This window comes from Fundulus heteroclitus, chromosome 2 (assembly GCF_011125445.2).
Source record: "Fundulus heteroclitus isolate FHET01 chromosome 2, MU-UCD_Fhet_4.1, whole genome shotgun sequence".
NCBI classification, from domain to species: Eukaryota; Metazoa; Chordata; class Actinopteri; order Cyprinodontiformes; family Fundulidae; genus Fundulus; species Fundulus heteroclitus.
In genome coordinates, this window is record NC_046362.1 from 28,217,708 (window position 1) to 28,244,010 (window position 26,303).

The following is a 26,303-nucleotide window of genomic DNA, read 5'->3' on the forward strand; positions in this document are numbered from 1 at the left end:
ATTCTGAGCATTACGGTACACTGTGTCCTGATCGGACCCCTGAGCTGTCTACAAGACTGCCTGACTGTAATGTCTAAACTAGAAGTGCATTCATGTAAGGCAGCCCGCGTCCGGAGTACGTGTTAGCAACAATAAACCAAGTAAGTTAATTCAAAATAAAAGTTACGTTTATTTTGGCCTTATGTTAGAAACGGGGTGGTGTAGTCCAACTACTCTGTCCTCCCAAAAGAGATGGATAGCTCTCGCTTTCAGGAGCGAGCTGTGTACATGAAGGGGCGGAGTGATATTACACATTGGGGAAGAATATTTAATGCCCCTTATATTCCGGTGCACCTTATGGTCCGAAAAATATGGTATATAGACAGAAAATTATGTAATTGCATATGTATAATAAATTGGATTACAAGGTAAATGCATTAAAATTACATTCATTTTGAAAAGTGTGTTGCATTGGCCTTTTATATTGTTTGCCTAATGCTAACTCAGCTACCTAAAGCTAAAATATGTTTGTGGATAAATGAGAGTTAGAGCTCAGATAAATATTGAATTAATCGCTGGCGCTCGCAGGGATGTCAAGCTTAGCATCCGGGTCAATGTCAGAGGAAAGTTGTACAGAACAATCATCCTATTTATAACTAGATGACCAGTGCTTTCATTTAGTAGCATCATTTAGGGCTTTAAGCCCTTGTTAATACTTCCAATAGTGTCAAAATAAAGTATTTTGGGATATCAGTATTAGAAAAGCTGCTAATTAGAGATGTATTATGTTGTTAGTTAATCACTCTGTTTCTAACTCCCAATCAATATTCTCCCTATTGATCGTCATGGTAACAATGCATGTGCACTAATTAAACTCAAGTCAACGCAGTTGTCGTGCCTCTCCAAGTGATTGAATGAACATCTTTGAAGCTTGTTTTTATGTCGCCAGTTTTCCGCTTCGGATGACCAGTGTGGTTGAACTCCCAGTCCATAACGCTGCTACTCTGAACTCAGAGTGTCGCTCTTGCCACTGTCCGCACAGCTGATTTGACCTGATTTAGTTCCCAGTGGGAACACACACACACACACACACACACACACACACACACACACACACTGTAGCTATTGCATCAGACAGTGACAGTCCCTGTGTTGGCCTCTGAGAATGAAATAACAGGTCTGGTCTGCTCTAAATATGTCCCTCCAAAAACAGCTGCAGAGTAAACACAGCCGTGGCACACTCCAGACCAGTAAGTGAAGAGTGCAGGGCCCGAGGTCAGTCATCCGTCCCCAAACTGAATCTAGTTAGGCCAAACCCCAACCATAAAAGAGGAACTCCAAACAAATCGGGGTTATCTGTGTTGTTCCACACGTCCAAAAATAGCCCAGTTTGGGTGTAAGATGTTTATATTCTGAGATGAGAGAGTCTCCGGACTGAAGTTGAGGTTTTGAGCAGACAAGCTTGCCTCAGAGACGGGTTGTGAAGTTACAATTCATTGTAGAATGTTCATTTCAGGTGAAAACACTGTGTATTTTTGGATTTTACCTTTGAATGTATGAATCTATTCCTTATCAACAGTGACACCTGACTAGAAAGACCTATTTTTACCCAAAACAAATCAGCATTGCCTTTGTTTTTGGAATTTGTACGTTCTGTTGAGTTAACTGGAGTTTAGAAATTGCTCCAACGTATGACTATTTGCAGAAATAATTGATTTCCTTCTATATGTCTGTGTTGGACTTGTGATTTCCAAGTTGTTTTGTACCTAGCTCCTTGCCTCTGATGGTTTGAGACAGGATCAAGGTGTCCAGAATGATGGATGGGTGAGAGGAATAGGAAATAATTAGTGTTGGCACAAATACAATAAATTTCTAATCTAATTTGTTATGTCGACGTTGAGTTGAGCTTTTAGCTGAAAGCATGAAGGATATTAAAAACATTTAAACGCAAAACAAAATAAAAGCATAGAATTTTTAAAATTCCACAACTGAGTCAGTCATTATTACTAAAACATAACACCATTAAAGCTAGGGTCGACGATTTTTCCAGACAATTTCCCCAAGTCCCATTTTGAATAACTTCGCATGTGCAAGACCGTCTTACCCCGCTCTTCAGGGAGATTGCGTGAAAAAAAATCTCCAAATCCACTGCGGTCTTATTTCTTTCTACTGAGTCCTTCCTCTTCTTCTCATAAACATGAATGCGGTTCGCTTCTTGTGACTCTCAGCCATGTTTAAAGTCTACGGTGAGAGCAGCGGAGCTACAATGAATGGCTAACCGCTAAGCTAACCACTAACCTAGCCTCTAAGCTATCCGGATACATAAACACTACAAGTGCGCATGTGGAGCCAGCAAGCGTAAACTAGTAAGGAACGAGCACGGACACTGGTGTTATCTGATCACGTCAGAATGATTGGCACGTGGGACAACCAATAGATAAGGCGATACCCTAGAATTTGAGGGACAGAGGAGAGTGAGAGCAGGACCAAAACTCTGACAATCCCTACTCTTCAGACCGAACGGGAGAGATTGGTTTATAGGCCTGCAGCTCCGACAGAGAATAATTCTTTAACCTCCTTTTTGTGAATACATAATGTATTAACTGCTTTCAGGATGGAAGGACCATTTTACCCAGTATGACAAAAAGTGCTTCTTAACAGGATTACCAACTAGCTTTAAATAATGAAGGAAAGATTAAAAACATTCATGACAACTTAGTAGGGGACCTATTATGCTTCCTTTTTTAAAGAAGTTAGAATAGATCTATACACCATACAAAATATTTTCATATTTTTTTTTGCACGAAATCATTGTGAAATAATGAGATTTCACCTCATCAGTTCTGTCTATTTTGAGCGCCGTTCAGAATGAGCTGTTTTTAGGGCTCTGTCACTTTTATGCAAATATAATGTAGCTGCATCCCCCCACTGCCCAACTCAGTGTTTACACTCAAACTTTATACATGAGAAGATGGCTGCAAATAGATGCAAATGGGGACTGATATCCCAATTTGCATCTGTTGTGTCTGACCCTGAGTCAGACGTGGAAGCAGAAGTGGAGTCTCCTGCACAACAAGCAAAGCAATTTCTGAATGGTAAGTTTGTAAAAGGACACAGGGCTGTTAGTAGCCCATTGATAGTGTTGCTTGTGCTAAATGGCAAATCAACTTCATGCCAAGCCATTGTACAATTCAATTAAAATTTATATATGTAGCTCTAATTCACAACACGTTATCTCAAGGCTCTTTCCAAAGTCAAATTCAATCAAATCCTCCAGACAGATTGGTCAAAAAAGTTTCCTATTTAAGGATATCCAGTAGATTGCATCAAGCCTCGACCAACTGGGGGTTAGAGAAGACAGAGCAGAGACACAGAAGCACAGAATCCAGGAATCCTTTCCATGTTATATGGTAATAGCGGATGATGTGTCCCCCCTGGATGATGTCACAGCTAACAGAACACCAGACCGGGTGTACCTACTATGAAGAGAAAAATGACAGAGAACAAAAACTTAGAAGTTGAAATAACAACAAACAATGGAAATCGGAGAACAGTAGGAGAACTCAGCAGACCCTGATGTCCTCCAGCAGCCTAAGCCTATAGCAGCATAACTATAGAGGTAGCTCAGGGTAACATAAGCCACTCTAGTTATAAGCTTTGTCAAAAAGGAACGTTTTAAGATTGGTCTTAAAAGTAGACGGGGTGTCTGCCTCATGGACCAAAACTGGGAGGTGGTTCCACAGGAGAGGAGCCTGATAGCTAAAGGATCTGCCTCCCATTCTACTTTTCTAGGAACTAGGACACTCTAGGAACCACCAGCAGACCTGCAGTCTGAGAGCAAAGTGCTCTGTTAGGAACCTACGGGGTAATCAGAGCTCTGATATATGATGGAGCTTGATTGTTAAGAGCTTTATCCGTGAGAAGGAGAATTTTAAATTCTATTCATGATTTAATGGGAAGCTAATGAAGGGAAGCTAAAATAGGATAAATATGATCCCTCTGTAGAGCATATTTAGCATTAAAACCAGCTCCGCCTGGGTTGTAAAAAGATAAAGAGAAAAAATTATTTTGCTGGGTGTACATTTAGATTGCTGACATCACAAGAGGCACAATATTCAAGCTTTTGCTAGTTAACATGATGAGACAGATTTAGACAGATTTCAATGTAGATTCCGAAAAAAAAAATTGATTTCAGTTCCACTTTATCCTGGATCTCTTTAAACACTGCTTGCATGTGTATTGATGTTATTGTTTTATTATTTTTTTTAAACATGCAATCTTCTCACATATAATTGAGGGGTTTTGCGGAAACTGTACAGACAAAGGAACACCTCTGAATAAATGACTTTCATTAAAAACAAAACAGAACAAAAAAAACCTGAAAGCTTTAATTTTTTTTGAGCGGGCAGAATTTAAATCAAAAGATTAAAATTTACAGCTAAATAGCGAAAGAAATGGAGCAGCTAAGCATGACATGTTCTGATTGTGACAACATTTATTTTTTCAACTGAGGCTCAGTGGGTAGAGTAGTCGTCTTGTAACCGTAAGGTTGTGGGTTTGATTCCAGCTTCCCCCTGTCACTTATGGTAGTGCTCCTGGCCAAGGTGCTTAACCCCGAGTTTCCTACTGATCACTGTATTGGTATGAATATATGTGCGTTAGTGAGTGCGATTGGGTGAATGTGGCTATAATGTAAAGCGCTTTCAGTGGTCAGTATGACTTGAAAAGCTCTATATAAGTTCAATCCATTTACCATTACTTTATGTAAAATGAGTTTAACTGATTTCACAGAAAACCCCGGTTACTAGCTTTAAACTAAAACAACGCAAGTCCGTCTTCAGATTTACTTATGAAGGTAAGGACTTCCACATGTTCACCCCTCATACAGAGGGCCCTCTACAAGTTACAGAACCAGCAACAATGAGACAAAAATACAGAAAGGAGCATTAGCCGGCAAGCATTTGAAAACAGTTGGATTTTATAGAATTTCATAAAATTTTCAAATCTCATTCAGTTTGTTAGTGAAAATTCTCAGTCATCCAGGTCATGGTCAATCCAAAAAAGGTTAAAAAATGAAAAATAAAGCAAGTGGACTTCAGAATAGAAGTCCACTTGTTTTATTTTTAATTCTTTAACATTTCTTGCATTACTCATTCAGTTTCTTTAAGAAGATCACAGGGCAGTGATCTGATTAGCTTCCTGTGTAAGATCCCAACCTCCCGATTACATTAGAAATTTATTTAAATAAAGAAAAAATAACACTGAATGCATGAAAAGATTATAAAATGCGACTGAAGTAGCTAATTATCTGATTCCCTTTTTTCTTATTTCCACCAATTTCCTTTTTTCCTCTTTTTTATGTTGTGTCCTTTAATCTAGCTGCTGTTCTTCTCTTTTCTTTTTTTCTATTTCTATACTTCTGTTTTCTTAAAACATTTGTTTTAATTTTTTTCTTTTATAGATCTGTGAGAGCATTTCAACTGTCCCGGAATATTTCTTTCACAATCACTAGGGTTGTGACGAGATCTCGCAATAGTGAAACCTATATTTCTTGTAAAAGTGAAGTCATTCTCACGAAGCGCTAAATTGCTGTCAGCATGCGATTTCACCCGGGCAAAGTGATTAGGAGAGTGATTTTAGCTTTAAAGCCCATTGTATCTATGGTATACATACTTTTATATAGAAGTTAAAAGGAGATACTTCCTGCTTTTGCTGCGCTGCATCAACACGGTCTTCTTCTTGCGTTGCTCATTGCGCTACCACTTGTTACAAAAAGAAGAAGAAGCCTCCATGGCCCAACCATTTTAAATTAAATTTTTGGCCGAATTTAGGGTACAGTTTGAGTAAATGCTTGATGGAGTGACACACAGGGCATCGAAAATACAGCTGCCAGCCAACCATCAGCTACCAGTTTACATCGTCTTTTTTAACCTGTCTGCCAGGAGCTTGATTATCCTACACTCAACAGAAACTGAGCCTTCTCAGAATTACAAAAACATAGGAACTTCGTGTATGGATATGTCAAATCTGGGCTGAACTATTGAACACTGATTGCAGATCCTTGAAAACAATTTTGTCACGTGTGAATAAAAAAAAATAAAAAAATAAAATCTTTAATAAAACAATTGTTGTTATGATGATCCAATAGTGTATATTGTCTTATTTCGTGAGAAGGATGTATCGTTACACTCCTAGCTCCCACGGATTCTTCATAACCCTCCATAAAGCTCTGAAAATTGTATCCCCTTCTTTAAAGAAACAGTTATATTACTTTAGCTCTGTTGAGCAACTTTAGCTCTGTTTAGCTCTGGTTTTGTTTCATGGTTATCTTCTACTTACAAATGAGTCATCTCATAATTGATCTGTGGATGCAGTATGACTAACACATAAACTCCTGCTTGTGGTGATGATTCAGATTTTAGGAAGTAGCTCAGAAGCATTTCCAAAGTACAGAAGCACCAGTGAACTGGCACAAAGCGACGGATATGAGCTCACAGTCTCAAAATCATAGTGAAAAAATAAATCCAAGAAGCATATGTTACAGATACAGCAGCCGTAACGTTCCACATAATGGCTTCAGCAAATAGTCACTAACCCCTAAGTCACTCTGTATCTGTACATGCGTATGACTAAATGAAATCTGAGTAAATGTACCTCAAGGAGATACTGAGTCTGTGTTGACTTAAAATTACAGTCAGTTTCCATCTTACATTTTAAAGCCCACGGTGAAACCCTTGCCGATTATTCTTTTATACACTAAAGGCTCTATATCACGCGTCAAACTCAAGGCCCAAACTGTGGGCCGAATACGGCCCGTCAAGGCAATTTATCCGGCCCTCAAGAGCCAAAAAAGGCAGATCATGTCATAAAGTAGAGGCATATATCCTTTTTAATTGTATAAAGTGGCTAAAACTATGCATCCTGTAGCAAATGTTGATTTTTTTTAACTGTGTAGTAACAGTATCCTGCCACTAGATGTCAGTTTTCCCACAACACATTAAAACAACCAAGAAATGTCCAAAAAGAAAAGAAGTAATGGAGAATTATGAGAGTTTAAAGTGTAACTCAACTGTTTTTGCAGACAAACTGTATAAACTGGGCCTAAGGGTGCTACTTTTATGTTACTTCGCATTTTTTATACTTCTTTGTCAAGTGAAATGAAATCAAAAGTATCATCTATACACGTGCAACCGGCCCTTTTAATAACTTCATTATGCCAAAGTGACCCAATATAGGAATGAGTTTGACTTCCCTGCTTTATATGATCCCTTTTGAAGCTTTCCAAAGTCAACTATAGGCATATATATGATGAGATATTGCCTTTGGCAATACGGGGTATTCATTTGTTATGAAGTATTAGTTGTTTTCTGGCGCTAACCTTTCCAAACCTGGAAGAAAGATGCTTGTGTTCACTGCGATGGTGCCTCTCCCTGTGTGGGGTCGCCCCAGAGCTGCTGTAACATGCAACCCTAACTCGATGCTACTGCTACAATTTAACAAGCGGCTTGATTTTCTTACACCTCTGCCATCTTCATAGGGGTGTTTTATTGTAGGAATCACGACACTTTTAAGAATTAATCTCCTGGACAATACACTTTGGTACAGGCCGACATTCACCAAGCAGTCATCGGTGATGTAATGGTCAGAAAAACACAAGCTAGCGTGCTACCGAAAATAAAATCCAACCACTTCTGGTGATTTGGCTCTTCTTTAGTAAGGCTGAACAGAGTCTGAGACCTCTCACAGCTTAAAACACATTTTTGCCATATAGCTATAGCTTAAAAAATAGCAGTTGCTGTCACTGTGCAGATTAGGTGATAAAAGAGCCACTTTGTCTCAACTTTGAGCATCACTGCCTCACATCACCACTCGTTGGGCATGTTGTTTATTGGGCAGGGGTGGCGCCGTCAAGGTACGCACATCCTGGAGGGGGCAGCTAATCAACGTTCTACGTTGACCTGACATTGCCGCTCGTTTTCCTGGACAGGGAGGGGCTGCTGCTCATAGAACACAATTCACGCTCAGACATGCATGAATCAAGCAAAAAAAACCTTTGGTCATGACATAACATAGCTAAAAGCTCAAAGAAGTTAATTTTGCATGATATAGAATGATATGAAGGCAGAACATTAGATTCAGCTGGTTTAATTTGTGGTTGTTTGGGGATTCTTGAGTCTCTGTGATGAGGAGGCTGGAGAAAATCCATCCTGGTGAGGGGTTATAAGCGAAACGGATATGAGATAAAATTATTTGACATGTGATGAATGTGCAGTTTGGTCTGCAGAAGCCTTTAGTTGTGTTATAAAAGCTCGGTCACAGATATATGAACGTTTTATTGCCTCGAGTGCCACACAAACTGGCTTGACTCTTAAAATGTAGTATCTGAAGCCAATCCCAAGGTGTTATGCTTTTCTTTGCCTTTCCTTAAAATAGTACAGTTATAAGAATGTTATATGAGGATTATTTTTCTTGCATCTTATGCCAATTTTTGTTTTGTGCATCATCAGGTAATGAAGACCTACCACATGTACCACTCGGAGAGCATCAACGCCGAGAGCAAGCTGAAGGACGCTGAGAAGCAGGAAGAAAAGCAGATTGGGAGGGGAGACCCTGTCTTCAGCATACGGATGGAGAAGAAGATCGAGAAAATAAAAGAGAAGGTAAGATCAAGCTTAAATAGAATAAATTGTTTTGATTAGCATCTTTAATGAAAACAAAAAAATGTTTTACCTTTCACTTTTCCTTTGGGTATATTGACAGTATCTTTGAACCTTTTACATTTTGTCAGGTTACAACCACTACGTATTTTATTGGTATTGTAATCGAAAGGCTAACTCTAAGTAACTCATAAATTGGGTAGTGAAAGTAAAGTTCGACTTAGTGTTCAAAATACAATTTAAAAAGGTTTGCCCTATAAGTCTTTCTGTGAATGCTTCTACGTGCTGTGCTCGTATAAAGACTAAAATTAACTTAAACCTCGGTCAGATTGGAGAGAACATCTGTAAAGATGAATTTCAAAGACTTACCACCGTTTATCAATTTTAAAAAGTTTGGACCTTGTTGCATGGCTCATTGTAACATAAGCTTTCATGGAAACTATTTTATTTTAAGTTTTGCAGCCTCTTTCATGTTGTCTTCTTTCACTTTACTTTCACTTTCACTTTATTTTTTAGTAAATTATCCAACATTAAACACAGGAAACAGTAAAAAAAAACTATGATAAACAAACAAACCCACAGTTTACCAGAAAAAAGGAATAGGCTGAAGCAAAGCTTATTCTAGGATTGACCTTTATTTAGCTCCATCCATCTATCCCATCAACCCTGACTTTGGTATCCCTGCTGAAGAAAAGCATCTCCAGAGCATGATGCTGCCACCGCCTTGTTTAATGGTGGGAATGATGTGTCGAGGGCAATGTGCTGAGTTGGTTTTCCACCGCACATAATGTTTTATATAAAAGCTCATTGTTTGAAATCCATGTCTCACGTTCCTTCCTCTTCCCAATTAAGTTGTGGATTATGACGTAAGGTCCCAATAAAACAAAGTTTTTGGCTATAAAACCACAAAATGCTTACAAGTCTTATACGTAATGTATGAGTAAAAACGCTCAAGTGCAAGCCACCAGAATTGACAAAGACTCCTTGATAGGTGTCCAAACGTCTTCAGACAGAACTGAACCAAAGTCCAGTTGCCTCTGACTTAAGCCTGTTTGATGACCCGGATAACTGAGAATTTGCACAGGCACATATTGTATGAGTGTTTCTGCAAGATCTTGTAAGTACCGTGAAAGAAAACAGAATGTCTTGTAACGACTTAACGCTTATGTGCTTTTGGAGATGCCTTCTCCCAAATCTCCCTGACCTGCCTAAAGAAAAACACGCAGAGAGCATTTTCACGCCCAAACAAGCAGAGGCATCGGCGGGACGGTCCTGCAGTTTGTTAAATGTCTGCGGAGATGATTAAAGACCGATGGTTTCAGCAGAAGCTTTCCAGGAGCGCATTTGGATGTGCTGAAATACGAGTGATGATGAGTCAAAGCCCGCCGGTCAGTCAGGGCGTTGTGACTAACAGCCTCATGTTCGTCTGGCGTTGGAGGAAGACGACTGAGGCTGAATCAAAGAGCAGAAGTTTCGTTTTTTTTGCTTCTTTCTGCCTATTTATACCACAATCCAACTCATATTTTCTAATGTTTATTGAAGACCTTGTTCTGCCTCTAATCCCGTCTAAACTCTGTGATTCGCCTTCCCTGCAGAGAAGTAAAACTTATAATCACCTGTCAGAAAAGGCTGTTGTCTACTCATTAAATTTCCCCTGACGCGCTCGCTCTGTTGTTTCTCATTCCTGCCTCTAATTCTCCTGTCAAGCGTCAAGCCAAGTACTCGGAAAACAAGCTGAAGTCGATCAAAGCCCGCAACGAGTACCTGCTGACACTGGAAGCGACAAACGCGTCCGTTTTCAAGTACTACATCCATGACTTGTCGGACTTAATTGATGTGAGTATGGAACCACATGACTCTCCCACGCTAGAAACACATTTTTAGAACAAACTTTGAAAGCATCTTTTGTATGACCTTTTCCCACCAGATCAGTCACATTGGAGGATTTTTTTATTTTATTTTAAACGTGATTAGATTTTTGCAGGACAAAGTTAAGCATCAGATATTTTGGTAAAAGTCTATGTTTGTCTAGATTAGTCATAAAGTCTTTTAAGTCATTCAGAATGTGGAAATAGGATCAGTTTCTGTTACAGGTCGTCTCTCTTTTCACGGACCTTTTTACCATTGCCGTGACTTAAATCTGATCCGGCTCACCTTTGTTCCTCCTGTTTTCTTTTAGAGATTTAGAGCTGCTGCTCTACCTTCTCTGCTTCTGCTTTTTTTTTCTAAAGGAGCAAGGGAAGGTTGGAGTTTTAGCGAGACTTTAGGATTTTGTATTCCAGACAGGACTTAAGGATGGAGAGAGGCAGCTTCTTCTCAGGTGGCACGCTGTGTGCTGAAATTACCCCTCTCCCTGCTTTGCTCACAGGCCTTCACATCTCACCAGGGTGTGCGTGTGTGTCTATGTGTGTGTGTGTGTGTGTGTGTGTGTGTCTGTGTGTGTGTGTGTGTGTCTATGTGTGTGTGGTTGAGTGATGTTATGTGGGATGCAGTCTGCAGGAGCTGCATGTGGAGGCTCGCACATGTTTTTAAATTAATGAAGAGAGTTTTCATGGTTAAAAAAACAAAGTGTGCTTAGAGACAGGTGGCTGAAAATCTGAAATGAAAGTGACTTGATTTAAATGTTTTCCAGTTTTTATTCAGTCTCAGATCGTAACAACCATCCATCTGTTGTCTGATCTCTCCATCCGTCAGGCTATTGTCCTATCTATCTATCTATCTATCTATCTATCTATCTATCTATCTATCTATCTATCTATCTATCTATCTATCTATCTATCTATCTATCTATCTATCTATCTATCTATCTCCACCTTTTTGTTCACTCATTCCTCACTCTGTAAATCTGTTTCTCCATCCATCCATTGTCCTACTATTCCTTTCTTCCTTCCTTCCACCCATCCTTCAATTCATCCATTCGTCCGTTTATCCATCCGCCCATCCCTCCATCCATCTGACCACTGCATAAGAATCTAATCATTCAGAATGTTTTTATAGTTTAATAACTACTGGGAACTCTGGAAAAGTAGGGAATTTTGACATCAATTTGTTTTAGAAACCCCATTTCTCAGCGTTTGTTTGCAGATCAGGCATTGAAATATGTGATTGTGTCTTTGAACCGTGTGTCTGGGAAGATGATGAGGTTCAGTGCGGTAAAAATCAGCATCAGACCCTGAACATAACATTCAGGTTAGGTAACACTTTTGGCTCAGAAAGCTTTGAAATGGAAATGTCTCCTTTTAAAGGTCAGGCTGTGATGTTTTTTTTTTTCCTCCACCATGTATCTTGTGTTAACATAGAAAATGAAGTACTCTGATCAAGTAACATAAACCCTCTAGCATGCCGGATTTTACCGGATTATGTTCTGTTAAAAGTTGTTGCTGACTAATTCACGTGGCAAATTTTGAAGTTTGTCCCGAATTCAAGACGTCAAATCAAGTTTAAAGAAAAACATTAACACATGTTATAGGAAGGTATCTTTTTTATTATTATTTGGTTTACCTGCAGTGTCTAGCAAAAACAGAAAATGGAGCATGAGTTGTCATCCAAGAAGGCCAAAATGTTAAAAGTCTTGCTACAGGTTCTCAACAGATGTACGTCTTTGGGACTTTGACAGGGCCATTGTAATGCATGACATGTGCTTTGATCCCACTCACTCCATTGTAGTTCAGGCTTTATGGTTAAGATCATCGCTCTGCTGGAAGGTGAACCTCCGATCCAGTATCCAGTCTTTTTTTTTAGTTTTCCCTTCAGCGTCGCCTGTATTTAGTTCCATCCGTCTTCCCATCAACTCTGACTACCCTGCTGCGAGAAAAGCATTCCCACAACATGATGCCGCACTTTGTCGTACCCTTCAAGGCTTGTGGCAAAGTGCAAACAGGATATCTTATTGCTTTATCGCTTTCAATGGTTTCCTTTTCGCAACGCTTCGACAAAGGCCAGATTTGTGGAGTCCACAACTAATACTTGTCCTGTTGGTTCTCCGACCTGAGCTCGGGATCTTTGCTGCTCTTCCGGTTACCATGGGCCTCTTGGCTGCTTCTCTCAGGAACGCTTTCTGTTCCCACCTGTCAGTTTATCTGGATGACCATGTCTTGGTAGGTTTGCAGATGTGCTGTACTCTTTCCAGCTGCAGATGATGGATTGAAAATTGTATGTGACATGCTGTTCTATAAGCGAATCCCACGTTAAAGCTCACCTGCCGGATGTGTTCTTTGATCTTCATGAAGCTTTTTAATTTTAATTAAGCTCTATTTGATTTATAAAGTTGCAGTCAGCTGAGTATGAATATGCAAAATGCTAATTTCACAATCCGTTTGAGAATAAACGCAATACAGTTAGTCGTTTAGGAAATATCATTTACATCGTGATGCATACATATGTTTTCATTTTTCTGGCTTTTGCTCAAAGCCCCGCCCCAACTAAGCGTTCTCTTCTGTTTTATTCACTCCAGTGCTGCGATTTGGGGTATCATGCAAGCCTGAACCGGGCTTTGCGGACCTACCTCTCAGCAGAGTACAACCTGGAAACGTCGCGGCACGAGGGTTTAGACATCATTGAAAATGCGGTGGACAGTCTGGACCCACGGAGCGACCGACAGAGGTTCATGGAGATGTATCCCACAGCCTTCTGCCCGCCTGCCAAATTTGAGTACCAGTCCCACATGGGAGACGAAGTATGTTGTGCACTAATAATAATGTATCAATGAGATGTGAGAGTTTTACACTGCAAAAACGGATCTAAAATAAGTAAAATGTTCTTAAAGTGAGTGCATTTGTCCTTGATTTGAGCAGGTAAATAAGAAATATTTGCCAATGGGATGAGTATTTTGACCCCTAAAATAAGATAATTAGACATCCTGCACTTGAAACAAGATGAAGGAGGTAAGTTGCTGGTATTTTAATTGCAAAACTCTTATTCCATTGGCAGATCATCTTATTTACCTTCTCAAATCAGGGACAAATACGCTAATTTTAAGAACATTTTACTTATTTTAAGTTCCGTTTTTGCAGTGTACAGTTAGTATTTGTCTCAGCTGGTTGTTTACTGCGGAACAAAATGAACAGGGGTCGTTTTTAGAGCAGCAAATACACAAAACCAACCGCATGACTTAACTTTACGGAGAAACATTTACAGGCATAGTGTAATGAGGTTTGATAGTGGGGGTTTAAGGGTGGCTTTTTATTGTGAACGGGCTGCTGCATCATGTTTTATAGTGCACTAAATTGGACAAATCAAGCCTTATTCCCTCCCCTGGATTTAAGTAGCTCAACATGTGTTCATGAGTTTTATTGTTCGGATGCCACTTTGCTGATATCATGTCTGTTTGGTAGCTCTTGCTCTGCTCTCCTCTCCTCGCTGACGTTTGCTCTGTAATTAAAGAAGCATGTGGATAAGAGTCCTTGCTATAAAAAGACGTGTTCTCTCCCCCAGGTGTGCCATATTACTGCACAGCCACCAGTCAACGGGGAGCTCATCCTGAGGTTCCAGCAGCTGCAGTCTCGACTGGCTACTCTGAAGATTGAGAATGAAGAGGTAAGATATTGCCAGTCATTATAAATAAGTAATCCGGAAACGTATGGAGCCAAAATGGATACGTCTTCTCTCTGTGATGCAAGTTTTCTTTACTAAAAGCTGACTTCTGCAGATGTTTGTTGGCTGGAAGAGGCTGAGAACTTCAGTGAATTAAAGCTACTAAAGGAAGCTTGAATTTTCAAGTTTAAGTGTCTTTTTTTTTCTTTTGCATACACATAAAACCAACAAACTCCTATATTTTTACGTTATGTATTTTCATCTGTCATATCCCCCAGATAGCTTTAAACCCCATTCTCTTTTTTTTCCTGCTGCAGGAATTCTCCCTAATGCTTTTATTTGCGCAAAGCCTTGCTGCTATTTTTTATTTTATTTTTTTCTTGGTGCTATTTTTGCTGCATCTGCAGCTTGATAGACCAACTCGGCATGTTGTCCAACTGAAGGAAGCCCTTCAATGCTGCCACTTCTGCACAGGGTGCATTCGCACGCATCTGGCTAACTTTTGAGTCTGACTTGCTTCTCCTTTTTTCATGCTTCTCTTGCTTCCCTCCACGTTTCAGTCTTTGCTCTCCTCTTTCTTTATACTTGTTAAAAAAGCAGCAGGAGCACGTAGGTCAACTTCCACAACACGCATTGCTGTTTGATCTATTCCGATCAAACTTTGAAGTCCTGATGCTGTGGAACCATGCTGACTTGTTGAGTCTGTGTTTGGCTTGCAAAAAGCTTTCGTACTCGTTCAAATGTTCATATTTACAGATTTAAACTTTAATCTATATTATTGGGATTTTAATGTGATAACACAAAGTAGGATACTGAGATTTTCCCCTGCAATCTTTACTAACAAAAATATGAAAATTGTGAAATTAATTTGTATTCAGACCCCTAGATACCCTTAGATAAATATTAATAATAATAATAATAATAATAATAATGAATACATTTTTTTTAGAAGTCACATAATTAGTAATTATTCCAAGGAGTTTAAAGCTAGATTATGGTAAACAATTGCGTAACAACCTTTAAACGTCATATAAGCACTGTTCAATCACTCATCCACAAACAAATAGCATAACTGTAAACCTTGCAAAACCATCCGCTTAAAGCGACGGGCTTGGCGTGGAGAGAATTAATATGATGAGCAGCTCGGAGCCCCTTGCTAACTCTGGACGAGTTGTGGAGAGCCACTGCTCAGGAGGGAAAATCTGTTTAGTCTCCTAGTCCACAAAGTTACCCTTTTATGGAAGAGTGGCAAGTAAATTCTGCTGATGTTGGAATTCCTGCCTGTAGTTTGCCACAAGCCCTGTAGGGGAAAAAGCAAACATGGTCAAGAGAGACCAACATTTAAAGGAGCCACAAGCAATAGTTTATTTTCGATAGAAAGAACAAAAAAACAATTGTGACGTTAAGAATTTTAGATGGAATATGATATGACGTCACCCACCATCTCTCTGTGTTGTTTTCTAGTATGGCTGCATGTACGCACCACCAGCCCGGCAATGTAGGAGTGTAGCGTAGGAAGAAAATGGCGGAGAGCTCGTCCAATGGATTAAAACGTTCTCTTGCTAACAGCATTATAAACTTATGCGTTACTTCTTAATTAGACGTGTTCCTTCCGAAACAGCAACACTGTTTTGCTGTGTATTTATTATTTGCAAATATGCACAAATGATACAAGATTTTTGCAACATTTCAATGTGTTAGAGTGATCCAGTCAAAGTCCAACTCTAAATCAAATTGGGAATACTTGAAACTTATATTTTGCAGGCGTCCATTGTTTCTGAGCTTGATCTCTTTTCTAGACAAGAATGAGCAACACCTTCACTGCAACGTTGATGGAGTTGCACACCAAGGCCTGGCAGCTGTGACTGCAACAGAAAGTGGTTATACACAATGTTGACTCAAAACAGGCTGAAAGAATATGTTTGCCAGGCTTTTTAGATCGGAATTGGTTAAAAGAAATTCAGAACTATGATTCCCCCCCAGTACACTAGGGGGGAACACTAAAAACACTAGCAAAATAAAGGGAAGTTTGTGGTTGTTCTGTGACAATAGTGACAAGCCAGCTATGCTTCACCAGTTTAATAATGTGATTCAGCAGCTGTCTTTTAATTAGTACAACTTTTGAAGGCTGTGTAAAAATAATTAGTGCAATGTATAAGATTAATAGTTAATAGTCATAGTTCGCTTAATTGAAGAAACACAATCTGCCGGAATGTGCAAAGACCAACACTTAATGTGTTACGCTTGCACCTGTCATCAGGTGTGAAATATTAGACAGCACGTTAACAGTCGGCTTCTGGAGTTAATGCATTGGAAACTGCAAAAAAACAGGCAGGTGCATCTCATGGGACATTCCCAGTGAGCCTTGATTTGCAAAAGTTGTCTAGAGAACGATGAACTGCCTTAAGCAGGGGTGTCCAAACATGGCGGCTCATGGGACAAAACTGTCAAGCGAAAAGCACTCGAGGGCCAAAAAATGAATTAAAAAATAACATAACCAAACAACTGCGACATTTTTTACCTGCCCTACAAAAATATGATCATTTTAAATAAACAAATTAGGCTATCTGTATTCAGCCGATTTTAATAAATACATTCCAATCAGGTTTTAGTGCACCAAAGTCAGCATTTGAGTTAAAGTCGCTGGATAGATTTAAAATTTAAAGAGAATGTGTGGTTAATAAAAGACAAATGTTTTTTTGTGATGTACCCAAAATTTAACAGTAACATTTTAACTTGTATGTAATAATTATAAATCATAAAGTGCTGGCTGGCCAAATATTTCTTGAAATGCAATTGGGGGGGCTGCACAAAATCACCACAGGGGGCCGCAAATGGCCTGGCGGGCCTAGAGTGCCTGAAGCCCACTGATGCATGCTGCTGCTTTTCTTTTTCTTTTCACATCTGCTGGATGCTTGGTTGCATGTGAAAACGGGGTAATAGCTAGAAAACATAGATCATCAAGGAAATGGTTTCTTTAGGAAAATGTTGTTTTGCCAGTGGTCATCAGGTGGTCATCAGGATTTCTCTTACGCGACTAAAGGTTCATGCAACCTGCACACTCTTTGTCAAGGCATTGGTCCTCACACAATAAAGCAAAATGAGAAACTCTAAAACTAATTCAGAAAGGTTTTTGTTTTGTTTGTGGCTTCTGCCTAATCTCGATCAGATCAACGTCTTTTGGATGTTTGGACACGGCAGATCCACAGACTTGAACAGCTTGTTTAGTCTTTGCTTCAGTTTGTCAGACTTGTGCTGAGGTTGCTTGTTGGCTTTGATGTTGTGCCAAATTAAAAGAAGGTTCCCCGTTTTCCAGCACGCTGCCGTTCATTTGAACATCAGTGGGAAACTTTTAGAAAGGCAGGTAAATTACTGACTATATGAATAAATCTGTTGGGCTTTAAAAAAAAAAAAAAAGTAGACGTATTTGACAGCTAAGGCAGGATTTAAATGCAGCATTGTGCAACTTCTCCCATCCGTCCATTGACTGCGCACGGTTGTATGAATTTCATTATGGATGAATTCCACATCAAGCTGTTCTTTTATGCAGATTTTATTCCTTTAATTGTTAGAAATCAAGATGAGTATGAAATGCTGACTTAAAAAAAGCAGCCGTCTTTAGAGTACGGTTTCATTTGAAGCCTCTATTGATATGTAGCTGGTCCTCTTTAATGGAATCCAGATTTTCTTATAGCACACCGACCGACGACACTGACGTAAATGAGTGAACATCTGTTCTTTTATTCTGGCTTTACTTACCTTGGTGATGGTCAGAGAGAAAATTCAGGAGGAACAGATCGAATCAAACTGTATGTTCTTTCCTTTTTTTATCTTTTGTTGTCCTTGCGAACGTGCCTGGTTCCCCTCCCTGTATAGTGTAGTAACAAACCCAAAGGGGCAAAAAAAAACAAAAAAACAACGGCTTTGTTTCGTCCTTGAGTTACATGAGAAGGAAGGAGAGATGCATGTATAGGAATTACATTTTATATTATCAGTTACCCGCTAAGGCAGACATGTTTGCCTAAAAGCCTGCTCGCCTGCTGACACAGACAGTCACCAAGCTCCTTCCTTTGCAGAGGAACATTGTTGCTCTCCTGCATTAAGATGTTTGCCCCCGAAATTAAAGTCAGCATCTTTTTTGTTCCCTCCCAGATGCCATTTACCAGCACCAGGATGCGCTGCACTCAGTTCATGTTCATCATGTAAAAAAAGTTCACCCAATCAAACAGCTCGTTCGAACTCATTGGTGCACAGCACGGTCTAAGTAACCAATAAACTGTAATGAATGATGTGGTGAAGAACCCAGAATTCAGCCAAACACTGTAGAAATGCTTTTGACGGTGTTTTAATGGAGGGAAGGTGAGGAGAGGGAATCAAAACAGTCAAACAGAACAGGGTCCAAAAAGGGTAAGGCAGACATCCAGACAACTTGACAGGGAACCGGCAACAGAACTGGGCAGAACAAAACAGATCAGGTTACAGACAGGATCAATGTGCTGGGAGCTCTTACCAAACTGAGGCAGCGGACGCATGGGTGACAAGTGTGACGAACCGACGGGGAGCAGAGAACTAAGGCAGGTTTAAATAGGCGGATAGAACAGGTGAGCGGAGGGAAACTAATCAAGGACAGGTGGGAGTGATTAAGGGAGCAGACAGGACACTAGAAAATAACCCTAAGACAAAACCAAGCAAACCAAGCACAGAACTAAAAGCAGAGCTAAAACAGGGACCAGATAACTAACACAATAAAGGGGCTAAACTAGAATCCAAAAACGGAAATAAATCCAAGGGCGAAAAGAGCTACTTTAACCAAATAATAAACATAAACCAGAACAGAACGTGACATAAACACCAATTCTCAGCGAACCCGGTGTATCTAACTTTGTCATTTCAGGGGGCTGAGTTGTATATTTATACTTTTTGACCATAATAGAAAGAGAAAGTCTTCTGTATCATCATAGTTACAGTTGCAGTTTTGGCAGGATTTCTAAGCACATACAACCCCCCCCCCCCCTTTTTTTTTTTTTTTTACATGTGTGTGTGTGTAGAGGCTAACCAGCCCCAGTTTGCGCCGTGTCCTTGTCCGCCTGCCTCACAGAAAACGGATGTCCTGGTGGCTCCGAATCTGAAGGCGCTGCAGCCTCATGTTAGGATCGCCAGATGGCCTCTCATCCTGAGCACGGTGTGCAGGATTTATCCTTGAAAAATGAACTTTTAAAAGCACGGCGGCGACCCGCGAGCGCCACCGTCGAAACGTAAAAGAGAGTCTGTCGTTGTGCAGACAGGAAAAGCTGCAGGGCGCAGCTCTACAGAAGAGCAGCTGCATCCTCAAAGGACCTATGAACCGCTGAAAGAAAACACGCTGAATAATTGACCCCCGCATTCACTGGTGGGTGGAGTGCAAAATGGGAAGTCTGACCCTGGATTTCAAGCCATCTGGGGGGGAGGGGGGGAGCTCACTGTTAAAATCCCAATCAGGGCAATGTTGTTCTCATCTCCCCAGTCCACATCTGTGCTTTGTCTCACTTTAGATGAACTAATCTTCCCATTTACATCTCATTTACCTTTGTGGAACCCAAAATTCACTCAGGCCAATGTTTTTTTTTTTTTTTTCCCCTTGTGTCCTCATAGCAAAACCATAAGCCAAATGGGCTATTAGTCTTACGACGTTTTTTACACTGAGTTCTGGCAATCTCATACCACCTCTTCTAACGGGGAGTGTTTGTTTTTGGCCTGATAAATTTCAGGGAGACGCATCAAAGCGGCCGTCTGTCTGTGCTCATAGCTTGATGAACAGCAGATTACACACTCACCGCGGGGTCTGTTGAAAGCCGCCGGACTGCAGCCCGGCTTCCGAGACGCGTTGATAGACGCTGAAATAACCGTTAAGTGACGGGTTCCTTCTGACCTGCCGAGTCACACTTATTTAAAATGTCACAAATGGAAGTTATTTGGGGGGTTTTGACAGCACCGTGGGGGTTATTTTTGGCTTTGCAGAGTGAAGTTTGAAATAAACCACACTTGTAATACCGACGCTGAAATGTCGATATTGATATGTTTTTAGAAATAGTTTAGCGCGGAGAAACAAACTGGACTTGGCCGGTGGGGCTTTGTGTAGTTGTGTTGTACAACCGCAGGGGCCGACGGGCATTTCCAGCGAGCGTCCCCGCGAGCTCTGCTGTAATCGAGCCCAGCAGTGAACATTGGTAACTATTCATCCACTGAATAATGGATAAACTCTACAGCTTTTTCACTGGGAGACATTCTCTCGCATGCATGGCTGCTGTGCTCATAATGACTGCCGGGCCCCTCTCTTCCGAAGGGGCCACCCGGAATGGGGAGAGGGGCTCCCAAACACACTCAGAGAGTGTAGCTAGCAACTTTATGTCGTAATAACTTACCTTTGTCAAGGACCTGTCAGAAAACTTTCAACGTTTTTTTATTTGTTTTGTTTCAAGTTGTAAAATCCTTCCTTGCATGCTGGCATTACTCATGTTCCAACCTGTGGTTTGTTTTAGCCTAATGATGTGTTGGATAGCATTGAAACGACTTCCACATTGTGCGCCTAAACACGTGTTTCAGCACTCTAATCCATCTCAGGAACAAAAAAAAAAAAAAAAAAAAAGACCGCCTTGTATTTTAGGGATTTTTTTTCTTTCTTCTTCTCTTTTGAACACAGACTGACTCAAAGGTCAAACAGCTTGTAAGAAACAGGCTGTAATTCTGTAAGTCTGTTTATCGTCTACTTACATGCCGAGTCCACCTTCTTCTTTTCATAACGCCGAGGTCAGACCAGATAAATACCTGAAGAGGAGATTGGGATCATTAAGAATAATTGGGAGAAACTCTTTTTTTTATTTGCAGGGTCCCTTTTAATCTGTGCAGCCAATAGAACTAAGTTAGTCTCAACCCTTTGTTTTCCACCAGGATGTCTCTCTGTCAAGGGGTCAAAGAAGTATTTTCCTGGATTTTTCCAGCGAGGTAGTTGTTATTGTTTCTGCATCTTCTGGGCCTTTTTCCTCTGCAGCTTTACCGCATCAGTGACTCATTCTCATACTTGTCACAAATCATTCATGGTTAGTTTATATATATATATATATATATATATATATATATATATATATATATCTATATATATATATATATATATATATATATATATATATATATATATATATATATATATATATATATATGTCAATATTATGTTTGTTGATCATATAACCTAGAACGGCAGAAGACGTTATATGGAACGTTTAAGACATTTTACGTCTCATCATGACCATGTTTTCCCAGAAGTTGTTAGCCAATAAACTTGCTGCATCCAGATGCCTGTAGTTCAATACAATCATATCGGAATGGAAATCGTGTGTTAATGCTTTAAATGCCTTTGTTAAGTTTTGACCATGCAATATCTAAATTCCATGTGATATTTTTTAATTTTTTTTACTATTATTAAAATGTTGCAATGATCAATAGAATTAGTACCAGATTGCGTACACCTTTGAAGTTGTTTCTGTTAATACTACAATAACTACAAAACAATGGGAAAATACAGTTTTATTGCTCAGATTTACTGCTTCGTTGTTCGTTTACGGATGCATTTTCACTCTTTATTTATTTGTCCCACGCTTTATAATCTCATGTTACCACATAATATACCAAGTCATGCCCTGCAGCTCTTGGACAGCTTGAACATCTTTTGTAGTGAATGGAGAAGGGTACGCTTGGCTAAACCCTGATATTTATATGCTTCAGGAGAAGCATTGTTGACAGGCTAGAGCCGGTTATGGAAATGAATCTTTGAAGGCTGCTAGTGAATGTACCATCTCCTGCCAGCGCCGTTCACCTCCAGCCCCTCTGAGTGCATGCAGGCTGATTGCTTTGGCTGGGAGTCATGTTCAGCCGCCTGCGGTTTTTAAAGATTGTACGTCTTGTCAGAAAGCACCTGAATATTTTAGTGTCACGAGGTGGAGAGTGTTTTTTTTTTTTTGTTTTTTTTAAGAGAGCGGGGGGAGTGGCGACGTCATGACGGTGAAGAGATGACCTCGAGCTTTAAAGCAGGTTCCCGTTTTTGACTCTGATCACAGCTTCATCTGCTATCGAACAGGTCAAAAAGACATCAGAGGCCACGCTGACCACCATCCAGGACATGGTGACCATCGAAGACTACGACGTGTCCGAGTGCTTCCACCACAGCCGCTCCACGGAGTCCATCAAGTCCACCGTTTCCGAGACGTACCTCAGCAAGCCCAGCATCGCCAAGAGAAGGGCCAACCAGCAGGAAACCGAGCAGTTCTACTTCATGGTGAGTGGCGGGAACAGAGCTGCTGAAAACAACTGTTTCAGTTTCTGTGTTGTTTTTTGGCTTATTTTGAAAAGGACGTGAAATGCATAACCACACTGCAAAAACAAAACTAAAAATAAGAAAGATTTTCTTTAAATTAGTGTATTTTTCCTAGATTTAGCAGGAAAATAAGATTATTTGCCAATGGAATAAGATTTTTACACTTAAAATGGGAACAACCCATCTCGATCATCTTATTTCAAGTGTAGTTCATCTAATTATCTTATTTTAGGGGTAAGAAATACTCATTTCATTGGCAGATAATCTTATTTACATGCTCAAATCAAGGATAAATACACCAATTTCAAGAATATTTTACTTATTTTTAGTTCTGTTTTTGCAGTGCATATATATTCTTAAAGCTTTTATAACAAATTTCACATGAAGTAAAAGTTCTTATTCAGCCTTAAAATTGCTTATTTTTTGTAAAAGAAAAAAAAGAGTGATTATCTTTGATTGTTTAGCATTAGGCTAACTCTTCCAAACCATCTCCACTTTGTGATGCAAGCCGCTATCTTGGACTGTTTTGGAAGATGGACATGCTCTGATAAAGGCTTTAAAGAGACCTCCAGTGTGTCCTCTGCCCTTGGCTGCCTTATCATTGATTGCTGTCCTGAGAGCCGGCTCTCTGGCTGGCACTCGGGGGCGGTCGGGGCGGCCGTGTAATTACTCTCGATTCTCCACAGAAATTCCGCGAGTTTCTGGAGGGCAGTAATCTCATCTCCAAGCTGCAGGCCAAACACGACTTGCTGAAGAGGACGCTCGGAGACGGTACGCTCAACCGTTCCTTTCGCTCGCCTCTGCTCATTCTCACCCTCTGTCTGCTACTGTTCTCCCTCCAGTCTTGGATTTAATTCAGCCTCATCAGTATAACGGATGCAGTGCCTTGCAGCGGTGCTCCTCCCGGTTTGGCTTTGTGGCATTTTGTCACATTACTGCGACAAAGTTCATGTCATTTCATTATGGATTTTTGTTTGATAGACAAACAGAACTGTGGAGACAAAGGAGAAAGTATAAGTGTGGTGTGTGTTTAGTTTGCTTTGATAACCCACATAAAATCCATCCAGTTACTTTTAGAAATCACATAAGAACACAGTGTCTAACTCTGTCATTAAGTCTCCGTACAAATACAACTGATCTGTAAAAGGCGCAGCTTTTTATTGTCTCTCAGAATAATTTTCAAACCATTAACTCAAAATGGAAAGACTATGGCACAGCTGCAAATCTACCAAAACACCAAATCAGAAGCAGCCAAGAAAGCCACGGTAACTCTGGAGGAGCTGCAGAGAGCCAGAGCTCAGACGGGCAACTTGTAGTCGTGTGCTCCACAAATCAGGCATTTATGGACGTCACTCAGCGACTGAATATCAAGAATTGTTCCCACACTCCCACACTTTTTTTTTGGTTTAAAAAAATCTAAAACCCATATATCATTTGCTTTCCACTTCACAGTTATGCTCTACTTTGTGTTGGTCTATTTGAAATGTTATCTTATCTTATCACATTGAAATGTGATAAGATAAGATAGGCTTTATTGATCTCACATTGGAGAAATTCACATGTCACATCGGCTCAGTAATCAGGATCAAAAGGAGTAGGTGTAACATTACAAAATGTAAAATGGTTTAAGGGGTATGTATATTTTGTAAGGCACTGTTTTTAGGTGTTGTATTTTAAGTTGTCTGTCAAGTAATTTCAGTCATTTCTCTAGCAAATCTTCATATTTTTTCCCCCTCACTCCTGAAAAGCCAGCATTAGCCACAACTGAAGGGGATTTTGAATTCCCATTATCCGCCTTACTCACCATTCGTCAGCCTGCCGCGTATTAGACAGCCGGCGCTCGTGGCATCGGGCTCTCATTGTTCTCTTCTGGTGGGATCTCAGTCAGGAACTGCCTCGACCTTCACTCCTGGTGGTCTCCGTGCAATTGCCCACTTAGTGCGCAGTGAAGGCGTGACTTAATGAGAATAGCCTGCTGCGTTTGACACGTGCCACTTCGTTATCCCGTTGTCAGTGAGCTGAAGGACAGTGAGTGACTCAAACATGGCGGCAGGTTTTACACTGTTCATAAAATCCAATTTTTTCTTCCTACATCTCCAGACTTTTTATATTGACTTTGATGTTGATCTTAATCTAATTTTATTCACCCTTGTAGCTTTGCCCATGTCGGGATAAGATTGTCTGCATGCAGCGGCGGTTAAATCTGAAGTACTTGTGATGTAGCTAAACGCATCTTTGCGTTGGCCATCAGCTGGAGCGTGCATGTGGCTGCATACGTGCAAGCGTGGTCCCGGGATGGGGGTTTCGTTTTTACCGCTGAAGGGGCCACCGGTCAACAGATGGCCGGCTTCAAATGCTTCACTGACCGTGTGCACATTTCACCACTGGGACACCCGAGACAGGTCCTGGCATGTCTACCAACTCCAACTTTATCTGTCTTCTCTTTTTTTTTTCCCCTCTCTCTCTCTCTCTGCAGGCCACCGAGCTGACTACATGACCACGAGGTAAAACACACACGCCCACTGCCACATGCAAACACATCTAGCACCGTTCCCCGCTGAAAGTAGAGCGCTGGCCGAGGCTTAAAATCCGCCACTTATTAAAGCCCGCGTCAGGTGTTTCATGTCTCCGCGTGCAAGAGTGATGAAATTCTGCCGTTTAGTCCTCAGTCGCGGGGGGGGAAATACGCAGTCGTTTAAACATTGAATCAACAGGTTGCATTTCAGACACAACTGCACACACACCGTGACATTTCTGCAGTGACGGTTAAGGTGCATCTCCCCCGGGTGACAACCTTAGCGTCGCTTCGTAATGCGGACAGGAGCAGCACATGTATGACAAGGGAGCTACAGTCGTTGCACTTAGGTTTGGAAATATTGGATTCAATTATTAAAAGAATCTATGTTGTCATATGCACATTTATTTATTTGATGGAGTTTTGTCCTATATTTATTTATTGGCTGCGATAGATTGGCGACTTGTCCAGAGTGTACCCCGCCCCTCGCCCATTGACAGCTGGAGATAGGCACCAGCTCCCCTCTCGACCCCACAAGGGATAGACGTGTTAGAAAATGGATGGATTTATTTATTTATTTGCTTTATATTATTTATTAGATTGCGGCACTTTTCCACCCCTAAAATCATGTCCGCCAGCCTCAGCTTCGAATGCTGCTGTATCTTCTGCATCTGGAGACTGGGAGACAGAACTGTGTTGCGCACTGTGGCGATGTTCTGTTTCTGACCTAAGCATGTCACCAGGTTTCAGTACGATCTCGTTATATTAACCTGTCAGCCCGTGAAAAAACCTTCTTAAAAGAACACATTTTCCCAGTCAGATTTTTAGGCGTCGCTCTTTAATTCTACATTCTTGTCCAAATTTGGCCACCTTTGGTTTGGATAAGCCTTTTTAGGGCAACGGTCACATTTTAAACTGTTTTAAGTAATTAAGCAAGTTTATTATTTCTGATTTAGTGTGGATTTTATAATCAGAATAGAATAATTATGAACTGAAGCCCTATTAAAAAGGAGTAACACAGCTCTTTGCAATCCAATAAAATGTGTTTTTCACCATGATAGTGACAAAGTCCTTTAAGGGTTTTCGTATTATAAGACGCACTTAAAATCCTTAAATCTTCTCAAAAGTTGATAGTGTGCCTTATGGTCTGAATAATACGGTATTCAGTGTCTTGCCCAAGTTTTCACATTCCTTAAACCTTTCCACGTTTTTGTTACATTACAACCACAGACTTTAAGAAGTAACATCAAATTAGCCAATAGTTGTATGCCAT

At 40.4% G+C, this 26,303-nt stretch overlaps 1 protein-coding gene across 3 annotated transcripts in view; it reads left to right on the forward strand.

Moving 5' to 3' along the window:
- The window catches only part of srgap1a (SLIT-ROBO Rho GTPase activating protein 1a), a 124,352-nt gene that overhangs the window by 65,473 nt on the left and 32,576 nt on the right, over positions 1–26,303 (forward strand). For all 3 annotated transcript variants that reach the window (XM_021315442.2, XM_012860317.3, XM_012860324.3), the window contains exons 5-11: positions 8,487–8,639; positions 10,344–10,472; positions 13,090–13,311; positions 14,070–14,171; positions 22,279–22,476; positions 23,202–23,286; positions 24,992–25,019. In XM_021315442.2, the coding sequence (XP_021171117.2) occupies positions 8,487–8,639; positions 10,344–10,472; positions 13,090–13,311; positions 14,070–14,171; positions 22,279–22,476; positions 23,202–23,286; positions 24,992–25,019 (917 nt within the window). The remainder of the gene's footprint in view (positions 1–8,486; positions 8,640–10,343; positions 10,473–13,089; positions 13,312–14,069; positions 14,172–22,278; positions 22,477–23,201; positions 23,287–24,991; positions 25,020–26,303) is intronic.